The following is a 13,937-nucleotide window of genomic DNA, read 5'->3' on the forward strand; positions in this document are numbered from 1 at the left end:
GCGCATGTGACAGAAAGACCTTGAAAGATAGAACGAGAAAACAAACTTTTTATTCCCTGTTTTTGTTTCGATTTTTTCCAACCACCACACCACAAATAGGCGCAGTAGAAAAAGTAGGAGTAGGCAGTATATCAGCCGAATATTTTGCCAAAAGTGGTCTTTAAGCTGCACTAAAGTACGATATTGAACCTATAAGCTTTGCTACCCTTGATCTATAAGCGACTATAGAACCGAATTGTTGCCATTTTCACGGCTTAGTGGTTACTTGGGTAGTAAATCCCCATATAAACTGGAACCATGATACCTAGATGATGCAAAACTTATTAAAATTGGTGTAAAATTACATTGATTTACAGGTCAGTATTCGCTTAGATCAAATTGGCCACTTAGGACTTAGGTTTGACCCCCGGAGAACCTGCTAATATTCACAGTTAATTTCTCACCTTCTCCTCATAAAATTCTTGACCGATGTTCACCATCTTCAAAATTTGAAATGATTGATGCAATGCTTCAATTGGCTGCTGTTGAATTTCGTTCCGATCTGACTTTAGTAGGTTAGAGTGATCCCATAGGAATTTTCACATATACATCTTCCAAACTGAAGGTTAAAAACCACAAAATGTGATTATTGCAAAAACGACAAATAAATTAATTTCGACCGAAGTTCTAGCAAAACTGCCACACCGACTGCCAAATGAACTTTGTGTAGTTTTGGTTTCGAGTTATTAGTGGATTGTACGAAAGTATCTCGATTACAAAGTATGTTCGTTGGGCTGCTATAAACATGTCAGATCAAAAATGCATACTTTAAGCTTCTTCACCAGCTCCAATGACCGATAAATTTGCACCTATTGAATACATCTGTATCTGTATCGAGACATTTAATTTACTAACACCCAACTATGTGTAAGAAAATATGATACAATTATGAACAATTTCTGTCTTGAGAACATCCGTTGGAATACATTTCGATTTTCGGTCTATTTTGTTCGTTTTTGTTTACGTGCGATTTAAATGTGGTATCGTTAAATCATGGTTATGGTTATGCGTCGATTTCGGTTTGATCGGAATACCGATTCCGGAGTTACGGGTTGAAAAGTGCGGCCACACAGCAATTTTTCATTTAAACTGGTACCACTATCATCACTATCAAAATTATGCAAAACTTATTAAATGGGTGCAAATTAAAGATTTTTTTTTCAAGTGTTTCGCCGTCAACACGTAGCTCAACAAGGTCGTGGCTGGCGAGCCATTGTTTATAAGAGCAAAGTGTACTAAAATGTAATAGACATTTCCACAAGCCATGGAGTCATAGGTTGGAGAAATGAGAAATGTACAATTGCACCACTAGGTGGATTAATGCAGGTTTTTTAAAAGCATAAATTGCATTTGTGGAATCTTTCGATGAGTTTGTAGAAAATTGATTTGTTCTACAAAAGCGCTTCCAAAATACATATTTTCCATTCTGGAGTTGAGCACCAGGACTTTTCGAATATCGATTTTTTGAGACAACCTAGTGTGGAAGTTTTGCTCAATTTACCTAGGTTTGGTTGCAACCCTAGCACATACGTTTAGACATTCTTTTATCCTGAAAAAGAGCCGTAAGTTGGGATGAACGTTAATTGGAATGGGAAACATATATAGGTAGCAGATAAGCAAACATTCATACGCTTCCTTCCTCTCCATCAAATTTGGCACCTTTGAAAATTAATAGCATACGCTTGTCACAGATCGCACGCAGATATTTGTCACCTGCTGAGTATACATTGCAGTTATGGAAACTAGCCCACCACAGCTCACGTGCGCAGAGTGCATTAATAAATTTACCTACGAATATTCTCCTCAATAGTGCCTCGTGCGATCGCGTGCGTTTTATTTTGGGTGACGAAAACCCACCGGGGGGTGGATTTTCCACATCTTTGAATGGCTCGATGCTCATCCCGAAGCTCCAATACCGACCATGCGCTTGCTAGATGTGTGTCTGTTCTTCCTTTCGTTCTGCGTGTTTTCGCTTGCTTTCATCTTTCGCGTGGGATCGAGGCCGTTTTTATTTTTGTTATGATTTCTTTTTCTCCGTCTTCTCCTTCGCATCGAATCAGTGAGCGATCGTCACCGCGAAACCAGCGTGTGGCGTAATGACGTTGATGGTATGTAAATACTCTATTGTAGTGATTCATTCGATCCGGTCGGAGGTCACCGAAGGCGCCCGGGTTAATCTAGTTTAGGTGAATTTGTGTCGGACAGTGATTTAGTGCGGTTTCGGAGGCTATCAAAATGTTTGATTGGGGCGAGCGACGGTGCTGGTGAGTACGTAGGTTCCCGGTGTAATTTGGACTCTGGATTGTATTATCAATATTGACTCATGTACTTTACCGCGATACGATTAAAGTCAAACTGTACCGCCTACTGATATTTCACCGTTCGCATAACACATCTGAATAGCAGATGACTGGCGGGAGTGTCGGTGATTGTTTTGCTGGCTAGGAAACTGGTTTAACCAAGTTATTATCTAGGTGTTATCTAAGTGTATTTTTCCAGATGCTGAACGCCGATGAGAACTTTTTTTCTGATGAAATTTCCCATTCCAGTTACATCAGGGTTGACGAACTTTTAGAAGGATTCAAGAGCAATCGATGTTTATCGCTCCATGGAATCAATTGGATATCTTGTTTTGTGCATGTGTGTCAGAATGTCCGTTTAAAGCATTATCAGCCATTGACGCCGGTAGCAAAAGTGTACGAAATGGAAAATTTTGTGCGCGTTCGTGCGATAGTATTTGCGACCATTTACTGATTATGAGCGACTGACATTAATGAATAATTATTTCCTGTGATTGTGATGTCCCACGGAGTCAACGATGAAACTGTTCGTAGATTATGGGGTTGCTGGTAAAAAATGCGGAGACTGCGGATTGACCTATTTAGTGTCCCTTTAACGAGGAACTGATTGTTTTCAATGTTTCTAGTAATACAAAAGTGTCGTCTTTCAACATTCATTATAAATTTTTTCATTCTTTAATGTTGGTGTTTTTTGAAACAGCGTATTCGCATTTCATCTAACTTTGTTTTAATTTTGTTTACTTAGTACAATATTTTACTACATTCAAAGTTAGTATTTGAGAACGTCCTCTTATAACCTAAAAGAAGCGCGGTCAATATTTCGCCAATTTGTATCATTGTGCAAGTTGTTTACTAGTTTCTGCATATTTATTTGTCTGTGTCTTATCTGACAATTACCAAAGCAACACGCGCGCGCGTCATTTACTGTGCGCGTGCACACACTGGTATTGGGACGTGCACAAACAGAATGACTCGCGTTTTCTATAATCATGGACTGAATTATGTCTGTTATCTTCGAAACGTTAATTTAAAAAAAACTCTTCATAATTATTGCTATATTGAAGCTGGGAATTTCCCTACGAATGGGAAAAAAGACAGAAGACAGAAGACAGAAGACAGAAGACAGAAGACAGAAGACAGAAGACAGAAGACAGAAGACAGAAGACAGAAGACAGAAGACAGAAGACAGAAGACAGAAGACAGAAGACAGAAGACAGAAGACAGAAGACAGAAGACAGAAGACAGAAGACAGAAGACAGAAGACAGAAGACAGAAGACAGAAGACAGAAGACAGAAGACAGAAGACAGAAGACAGAAGACAGAAGACAGAAGACAGAAGACAGAAGACAGAAGACAGAAGACAGAAGACAGAAGACAGAAGACAGAAGACAGAAGACAGAAGACAGAAGACAGAAGACAGAAGACAGAAGACAGAAGACAGAAGACAGAAGACAGAAGACAGAAGACAGAAGACAGAAGACAGAAGACAGAAGACAGAAGACAGAAGACAGAAGACAGAAGACAGAAGACAGAAGACAGAAGACAGAAGACAGAAGACAGAAGACAGAAGACAGAAGACAGAAGACAGAAGACAGAAGACAGAAGACAGAAGACAGAAGACAGAAGACAGAAGACAGAAGACAGAAGACAGAAGACAGAAGACAGAAGACAGAAGACAGAAGACAGAAGACAGAAGACAGAAGACAGAAGACAGAAGACAGAAGACAGAAGACAGAAGACAGAAGACAGAAGACAGAAGACAGAAGACAGAAGACAGAAGACAGAAGACAGAAGGATAGAAGACAGAAGATAGAAGCCAGAAGTCAGAAGTCAGAAGTCAGAAGTCAGAAGACAGAAGTCAGAAGACAGAAGACAGAAGACAGAAGACAGAAGACAGAAGACAGAAGACAGAAGACAGAAGACAGAAGACAGAAGACAGAAGACAGAAGACAGAAGACAGAAGACAGAAGACAGAAGACAGAAGACAGAAGACAGAAGACAGAAGACAGAAGACAGAAGACAGAAGACAGAAGACAGAAGACAGAAGACAGAAGACAGAAGACAGAAGACAGAAGACAGAAGACAGAAGACAGAAGACAGAAGACAGAAGACAGAAGACAGAAGACAGAAGACAGAAGACAGAAGACAGAAGACAGAAGACAGAAGACAGAAGACAGAAGACAGAAGACAGAAGACAGAAGACAGAAGACAGAAGACAGAAGACAGAAGACAGAAGACAGAAGACAGAAGACAGAAGACAGAAGACAGAAGACAGAAGACAGAAGACAGAAGACAGAAGACAGAAGACAGAAGACAGAAGACAGAAGACAGAAGACAGAAGACAGAAGACAGAAGACAGAAGACAGAAGACAGAAGACAGAAGACAGAAGACAGAAGACAGAAGACAGAAGACAGAAGGATAGAAGACAGAAGACAGAAGACAGAAGACAGAAGGATAGAAGACAGAAGACAGAAGACAGAAGACAGAAGACAGAAGACAGAAGACAGAAGACAGAAGACAGAAGACAGAAGACAGAAGACAGAAGACAGAAGACAGAAGACAGAAGACAGAAGACAGAAGACAGAAGACAGAAGTCAGAAGACAGAAGTCAGAAGACAGAAGACAGAAGACAGAAGATAGAAGCCAGAAGTCAGAAGTCAGAAGTCAGAAGACAGAAGACAGAAGTCAGAAGACAGAAGACAGAAGACAGAAGACAGAAGACAGAAGACAGAAGACAGAAGACAGAAGACAGAAGACAGAAGACAGAAGACAGAAGACAGAAGACAGAAGACAGAAGACAGAAGACAGAAGACAGAAGACAGAAGACAGAAGACAGAAGACAGAAGACAGAAGACAGAAGACAGAAGACAGAAGACAGAAGACAGAAGACAGAAGACAGAAGACAGAAGACAGAAGACAGAAGACAGAAGACAGAAGACAGAAGACAGAAGACAGAAGACAGAAGACAGAAGACAGAAGACAGAAGACAGAAGACAGAAGACAGAAGACAGAAGACAGAAGACAGAAGACAGAAGACAGAAGACAGAAGACAGAAGACAGAAGACAGAAGACAGAAGACAGAAGACAGAAGACAGAAGACAGAAGACAGAAGATAGAAGCCAGAAGTCAGAAGTCAGAAGTCAGAAGTCAGAAGACAGAAGTCAGAAGACAGAAGACAGAAGACAGAAGACAGAAGACAGAAGACAGAAGACAGAAGACAGAAGACAGAAGACAGAAGACAGAAGACAGAAGACAGAAGACAGAAGACAGAAGACAGAAGACAGAAGACAGAAGACAGAAGACAGAAGACAGAAGATAGAAGACAGAAGACAGAAGACAGAATACAGAAGACAGAAGACAGAAGACAGAAGACAGAAGACAGAAGACAGAAGACAGAAGACAGAAGACAGAAGAGAGAAGACAGAAGACAGAAGACAGAAGACAGAAGACAGAAGACAGAAGACAGAAGACAGAAGACAGAAGACAGAAGACAGAAGTCAGAAGACAGAAGACAGAAGACAGAAGACAGAAGGACAGAAGGACAGAAGGACAGAAGGACAGAAGGACAGAAGGACAGAAGGACAGAAGGACAGAAGGACAGAAGGACAGAAGGACAGAAGGACAGAAGGACAGAAGGACAGAAGGACAGAAGGACAGAAGGACAGAAGGACAGAAGGACAGAAGGACAGAAGGACAGAAGGACAGAAGGACAGAAGGACAGAAGGACAGAAGGACAGAAGGACAGAAGGACAGAAGGACAGAAGGACAGAAGGACAGAAGGACAGAAGGACAGAAGGACAGAAGGACAGAAGGACAGAAGGACAGAAGGACAGAAGGACAGAAGGACAGAAGGACAGAAGGACAGAAGGACAGAAGGACAGAAGGACAGAAGGACAGAAGGACAGAAGGACAGAAGGACAGAAGGACAGAAGGACAGAAGGACAGAAGGACAGAAGGACAGAAGGACAGAAGGACAGAAGGACAGAAGGACAGAAGGACAGAAGGACAGAAGGACAGAAGGACAGAAGGACAGAAGGACAGAAGGACAGAAGGACAGAAGGACAGAAGGACAGAAGGACAGAAGGACAGAAGGACAGAAGGACAGAAGGACAGAAGGACAGAAGGACAGAAGGACAGAAGGACAGAAGGACAGAAGGACAGAAGGACAGAAGGACAGAAGGACAGAAGGACAGAAGGACAGAAGGACAGAAGGACAGAAGGACAGAAGGACAGAAGGACAGAAGGACAGAAGGACAGAAGGACAGAAGGACAGAAGGACAGAAGGACAGAAGGACAGAAGGACAGAAGGACAGAAGGACAGAAGGACAGAAGGACAGAAGGACAGAAGGACAGAAGGACAGAAGGACAGAAGGACAGAAGGACAGAAGGACAGAAGGACAGAAGGACAGAAGGACAGAAGGACAGAAGGACAGAAGGACAGAAGGACAGAAGGACAGAAGGACAGAAGGACAGAAGGACAGAAGGACAGAAGGACAGAAGGACAGAAGGACAGAAGGACAGAAGGACAGAAGGACAGAAGGACAGAAGGACAGAAGGACAGAAGGACAGAAGGACAGAAGGACAGAAGGACAGAAGGACAGAAGGACAGAAGGACAGAAGGACAGAAGGACAGAAGGACAGAAGGACAGAAGGACAGAAGGACAGAAGGACAGAAGGACAGAAGGACAGAAGGACAGAAGGACAGAAGGACAGAAGGACAGAAGGACAGAAGGACAGAAGGACAGAAGGACAGAAGGACAGAAGGACAGAAGGACAGAAGGACAGAAGGACAGAAGGACAGAAGGACAGAAGGACAGAAGGACAGAAGGACAGAAGGACAGAAGGACAGAAGGACAGAAGGACAGAAGGACAGAAGGACAGAAGGACAGAAGGACAGAAGGACAGAAGGACAGAAGGACAGAAGGACAGAAGGACAGAAGGACAGAAGGACAGAAGGACAGAAGGACAGAAGGACAGAAGGACAGAAGGACAGAAGGACAGAAGGACAGAAGGACAGAAGGACAGAAGGACAGAAGGACAGAAGGACAGAAGGACAGAAGGACAGAAGGACAGAAGGACAGAAGGACAGAAGGACAGAAGGACAGAAGGACAGAAGGACAGAAGGACAGAAGGACAGAAGGACAGAAGGACAGAAGGACAGAAGGACAGAAGGACAGAAGGACAGAAGGACAGAAGGACAGAAGGACAGAAGGACAGAAGGACAGAAGGACAGAAGGACAGAAGGACAGAAGGACAGAAGGACAGAAGGACAGAAGGACAGAAGGACAGAAGGACAGAAGGACAGAAGGACAGAAGGACAGAAGGACAGAAGGACAGAAGGACAGAAGGACAGAAGGACAGAAGGACAGAAGGACAAAAGGACAGAAGGACAGAAGGACAGAAGGACAGAAGGACAGAAGGACAGAAGGACAGAAGGACAGAAGGACAGAAGGACAGAAGGACAGAAGGACACAAGGACACAAGGACACAAGGACAGAAAGACAGAAGGACAGAAGGACAGAAAGACAGAAGGACAGAAGACAGAAAACATAAGACATTATTATACTTTATTCCTTAACACCAAACGCATGAATAAAAAGTAAATGATGAAGTTGTTATTTTTTAGACATGACTGCTCTGCGTTTTACCCACTGTCCAACTTGTTTACTGGTTTCTGCAAATATCGTTGTCTGAGTCTTATCGGACGATTCTAATCTTAGTAACAGGCTCTAAAAATTTTGTGCGCGTGCACGCGCTGGTATTGAGATATTCACAAACAGAGTGACTTCGCAAAACTCGAACATTAACAGTTACTTGGTCAGTTATCAACCGCACTCATGTCCCTTTGTTGGGTCGGGACACAGTAAAGAATTGGAATTGATTATGCACATTTCGTAATTTTATGGAAAATATATCGAATATCCTGTTTTACGAGTTCGTGCAGAATCAACAATTAATTATTACAATGTTTTATAAACAATTCTAAACCAGTTTCCAATTTCAAATTAAACTCCTATAACTGCAGCAACGCCTGTCAAGAAATTTGCATAACAGCTTTCTTTAAGAAGCCGAACATCTCTTTCAATGGATAGGTGAATTTGAAAAAAATCATGAGCTGATTTCTTTTATTGTTTGTCCATTTGAGCACCTGCCGTTCTCATTGTTTCGGTCTTATCAACTGCTTGTCCAATCTTGTGCACGTACATGAGTTGGTATTTGCGCACGAAACCATTAAAAGTACCCGTGGTGAGCTCAAAAACGACAAAGCGAAATTCGTCCATGATAACGAAGGAGCACACTCTGAGATCATAAAACTACCTGAGTGAAAAATATAATGCAACTGTTTTTGTGTACATTTGGCACTATTTGTCAATAGAATGAATCAAATCGATCTTATAAGAAGTCAATCTAAATCTATTGCAGAAGTATGCACGCTATGAATATCTTTTAATTGGGGCAGTTTTAAGAAATCATTGGAAAGTTCGCATCCGAATACTTAGCTTTCGCGAAAGAAAAGAGACATTTAAAATAGTAGGTTTAAAACACGGAGCACATATGATCGGTGTCAAGTCAGACCGGACTAAGTCGCAAAACATCAAAAAATGAGATAATGATAGCACTGGATAAATAATTTCTTTAGCTACATTCGACTTTTACCAGATTTGAAATATATGACAATAAACCAGAATTATCGAAAAACATTATTTCTAATTATAACGTAAAGGATGCTGTGATTCAAACAATCTCGTTTTTCTCGAAATAATTATATTGTCACTTAGTCCGTTCTGACTTTACACTGACCATATAGAGTGAAGACCGGGTTTTGTAAGCACCAGATTTTTCCTACCACCGATTTTATCAGCTTTTTGACCCTATTTTTTAAGCCGCACATGAAAAATTCGTTTGGTGGTTTCAAGCAGACAAACCAAGCAAACTTAGATTTAATTTTTTCTTGAATATATTTTAATTTTTATTTAAAATAAGCAAAAATAAAAATATTGATGCTTTTTTTTTAATTTTGCACTGAAGAGAAAAAATTGTCCCGATTTCGTCAATATCCACATTTTGTCCGCCTAAAATACACCATGGCGATAACAAAAACGGGTCGCGACTGTAACACGAAGACTAACCGAAAAATAAGAAACTAAGCCAAACAACAATAGTCGAACGAGTTTCGTCTTAAACCCCGAATCGGTTTAAAAACGCGATCACTCATCGTTATTCGACATGTGGGGGCTATCATCCCCTTAAATCTGCACCGGTTTCCCTTTTGTAGTAGATAACAGTGATACACGTGCCAGCAACACACCATTATTCCAGCAGGCACAGTTTTTCGGATGTGTGCAGCAAGATATCACGCCCTGTGCATAAGTTGACTGCATGACGTCCTGTGCGGTGGCGGAAAAAAATGGCGAAAGTAAAATAAGCACCTGCCGTGGTCGTCAAGTGGGGTAGTCAGCGATGGACTCATGAGTACAGAGAGATACAGTAGGGTGTATTGTACTAAGCGTGGACCATGGACCTCTACGTCCAGTTGACGTTTGCCCAAGAGCTCACAAGTTGATACGAGTTCGCTACGGTTATCAAAAAAGACTTAGGTTACTTTGAACGGAAACTGTCAAGTTACTGAACCACCCCAACTTCCGCAGGTGTGGGTGTACATTGAACAACAAAATAAAAACTCTTCTATACCACAATGGAACAACAACAATATTATCAAGATAATTCGGGGCCAGTTCGATTGATTTATTTTCGGTTTGTCTAGCAGAGCTGAGTTCAAGTAAACCGGTACGAGGCGGTTTTTCGGCATGTGTTTTATTACCAGAGTGTTGTACAGATAACGACCGAATAAATTGAACCTTATTTTACTGCGGTTGATATATGGGAACAGGGCATGTGTATCTACTTAGCGCTTTGCTGAAGGATACCATTGACAATCTGCTTGATCGCATCCCGATTGACGTCATCGACCAAGTTTTCCACGGCATACTGAAGCAATTCCGTGGTGAGTTGATTCACGTTAACTGCTGTTGGATCGATTCCTGGCTTGTTTCGAAGACCGCTCGCTATGAAGCTGACTGTTTCCGGATGGATGATGTCCGAAACGTGAAGGGTCGATACTACTTGCTTGAGAATGTCTGCCAAAATATTATGAGAGTAATTCTGAGAAGCTGGCGGTACCATTTCCAAACTGTTGTTGATAATTTCGTTCAGAATTTCCTTCGTGTCGATGTCGTAACCTTCCTTGAAGGTACGGAATATGTTTTCAATTAATTCGGCGATGGATTGGGGTGGTATGGTCAGCAGAAGTGCTTCGGGAATGAACGATTTGAAGTTTTCTATAATATGGGGCAGTAGATCGCTTGCATGCTCGGGAGCGAAATTAGCGATAATATTCGATAGATACAGTGATAGGTGGGTTACGACACATTTTATGTCTGATTTTTGGACTAATGTTCCAAGATGATCAGTCAGGAAGTCGTCTACCAGCGAAGAGATTTCGTTGTACAAGAAGTTATCCGGTGAGCTTGCCCTGGTGCTGGGAGGTGCGGAGTCCATGGCATTCGGGTATGTGGTGTCATCTGCAATTTTAGTGGGCTTTTTGGGAACCGACATAAGTGGTTCCACTATTTGTCCAACATCCGTACTAAGCGGCTTGCATTTGATACTGAGCGTTCGAATCTCTCGTTGTAGCATATTAATCTGCTCCTTCTGAGTTCTAGCGATACTTTTCAACTTGATCAAGTCTGGCTCGTAATTCCTTTGATCTTGATCTTCATCTTTTTTCTCCAGTAGCTTATTCTGACGATCCAACATCTTTGAAAGGTTATTATGTTCTTCCTGAAGGACTGTGAGAACATGAAGTTTTTCTGTACCTTCTTGGATTACTCTAGTTAACTCCGTCTGTTTCTTAGAGTACATGACTTTAGAGTACATGACTTTTAAGTCACGGGTCCTCTCCGAATAACTTTTCTTCACATCGTCCATATTTGCTCTCATTTCAAAAGCAAACTTTCTCAAAATAGTTTCTTCCAGTTCATCCAAGTTAACGATTCGTCCAAATTTTTTCATCATTGTCTCAGTGGTTTTCTCTTTGAGTTCAATAATTTGCTTTTCCATATACTTGATATCTGTCCGCATTCGAGCCAGGTGCACCACATTGATTCGATGCTTTCTTTTCGTCTCCAACGTTTCCATTGCCAATTGCCCAACACGTGCATACAGTTTCATAAGCTTTTCATTGTTAAAAAGAAGGCTGTTATCGATGTCGTAAAATTCCGTCTCAGTCCGGAAGTGCTGCATTTGATCCATTTTCAAGATAACCAAGCTGTTGATGTCATTCAAACGAGTTTGTTTTTCTCGCTGAAAATATAGAAGCCCATTAGTTCAAGTTGACGTCTAGTCAGCCCACACACTTACCCTAAAGTTCAATAATTCTTTCTTTTTATCAGTCAACCGCGTTTCGACATATGCCAACTTCATTTTCAATGTCTCCATAGTCTTAATCGTCTCATTCAACATCTTATTCTCCTCATAATATTGCTTCTCCAACTCGTTCTTCTCATTCCTCAGCTTGATTGTCAGTTGGTACAAATCCGGATCACATCCGACTGGACATGGCTGTTCGTCTAGAAAAATCTTACTAATTTCATTATCCACAGCGTTCTCTAGTGCGTCAATGTCTTCCGAGGAATATTCACTCGACGATTCCGTTTCATCCCTGTTTTGATTAATGCGACAAGGTTTGAATTTTTTCTTAAAAATTCGCTTAAGAAAAACAGCAAACGGGTTGTCCGAACAGCTGGAGGTGAAACGGTGAAAAACTGCTTTTTGCTCTCTCCTGTTTTCATCCATATCCTGCTGAGATTGTTCGATGGAGTTTCGAGCTTCAATGACCGATTTCTGCAAATTGTTTCGCTCCAACGTTAACTCTTCAACGGTGCCTATCATTTTGCTTTCAATCTTTTCAAAATCTTTCAAAATCCATAACTCTTGGTAGAGAGTTAGTTGATGTATTTCCAGGTACTTGGCATCTACTTCAACTTGTAGACGCTGTTCAGCAAGTTTCTGTATAGCTTGATCAAATTCAACAATTTTCTGATTTACTTTCTCTATTATTCGGTCTTGTTTGAATAGTTTTTTCACAAGTCGCATTTCACGGAGCTCTTTCTCCCATTCTGTTCCCAGCGGAGTGTGTGGAATGCCATCCGGTGAAGGTACCAGCCCTAGTGCGTGCTTTTGTAAGAGATCAACGTCTTCGGTACTCTTCACTTTTCTGGGAATGTTTGTCTGTACTTCCTCTAATTTTTCGTTAGGGTCTTCATATTCGTCTAGTTCAAACTCCTTTTCGGGATACTCTAAAAGTGTATCTATTTTTACTTCTACGGGAATCTTTTTGCGCTGATTCTCAGGAAGTTCCTCGTGAATTTCTGCCAACTTTCTACTTTTAGACTCAAAATACGTTAGCAGCTCTTTTTTCTTGTCACGAAGTGCAAACACCTGCTTGTTGTATTCGTGCTTGATGGTGAACATTTCCTCCCGGACGTGTAGTAAAGCACGATACTTAGTCATGGTCGTTTCTAGATCGTCTTCATTGGGCTCGTAGTCTAGATCGGTTTTGAGCTTGTAGTCCCCGATGGTGTCTACGGCCTCCTTAATTGCGCGATCATCGTCGGGATGATTGACGTTCGGATCCGGTTTTTTGGCTTTCAATTCTTCCCACTGAAATAAAAGTGAAACTTGAGCAAGGTGCAACATTTAGTTTGAGAAGAAGAAATTCATTACTTCAAGTTTGCGCATGCGTTCCTTCGACTTCCGTTCGCGGTACTTGGCAAGTAAGCGTCGCATTTTAGACTCTAGCTTGAAGTCTATGGTTGACTGCGTTAGGCCCTCGAGAAATGATTCCCGTTTGTCCAGCTGAGAATCCTCACGCCGGTCGAGGGGAGCCTCATCTGCGGCTTTCGTCATTCTGGGAAGTACAGCTATATATGTTAGTAATTTCAAAAAGAAAACAATGTGCAACCACACGCATGCATGTTAGTAGTAGTAGTCAGTGAGACGTGCATTATAGTAAAAAAGTTAAAGCAAATTGGATGATGTTTATGTATATCTATATATATATATATATATATATATATATATATATATATATATATATATATATATATATATATATATATATATATATATATATATATATATATATATATATATATATATATATATGTATATATATATATATATATATATATATATATATATATATATATATATATATATATATATATATATATATATATATATATATATATATATATATATATATATATATATATATATATATATATATATATATATATACATATATATATATATAATATCTATCTATCTATATATATAAAAGTCAAAGTTTGTATGTATATGATTTATGGACGGCATAACCGATTGCCGTAAAAATTTATACGTAGTAGGCATTTGTTATGGAGCGTGTGCTATTGGTTGAGGATTATCTGCCCGCCAGATGACGCTTCGGAACAAATTGTGTCGCAACAACGAGCGATGGGTTTTAGCTAGTAATTTATAAATAAAGGGTGGTG

General features: G+C 40.7%; 2 protein-coding genes across 2 annotated transcripts in view; one reads left to right on the plus strand and one right to left on the minus strand.

Moving 5' to 3' along the window:
• The first annotated feature begins 1,940 nt into the window (after positions 1–1,940).
• LOC131690060 (zinc finger protein ZIC 3) overlaps positions 1,941–13,937 on the plus strand; it is an 88,420-nt gene continuing 76,423 nt past the window's right edge. Inside the window, exon 1 of the mRNA XM_058975536.1 lies at positions 1,941–2,303. The gene's annotated coding sequence lies outside the window, so the exon portion shown is untranslated. The remainder of the gene's footprint in view (positions 2,304–13,937) is intronic.
• The window catches only part of LOC131688093 (cilia- and flagella-associated protein 44), a 29,142-nt gene continuing 25,355 nt past the window's right edge, over positions 10,151–13,937 (minus strand). The window contains exons 6-8 of the mRNA XM_058972244.1: positions 13,126–13,309; positions 11,761–13,062; positions 10,151–11,703 (exon numbers count right to left, since the gene is read on the minus strand). Coding sequence (XP_058828227.1) covers positions 10,243–11,703; positions 11,761–13,062; positions 13,126–13,309 — 2,947 coding nt within the window. The 3' untranslated portion in view covers positions 10,151–10,242. The remainder of the gene's footprint in view (positions 11,704–11,760; positions 13,063–13,125; positions 13,310–13,937) is intronic.

This window comes from Topomyia yanbarensis, chromosome 3, assembly GCF_030247195.1.
Source record: "Topomyia yanbarensis strain Yona2022 chromosome 3, ASM3024719v1, whole genome shotgun sequence".
In the NCBI taxonomy this organism is placed as follows: Eukaryota; Metazoa; Arthropoda; class Insecta; order Diptera; family Culicidae; genus Topomyia; species Topomyia yanbarensis.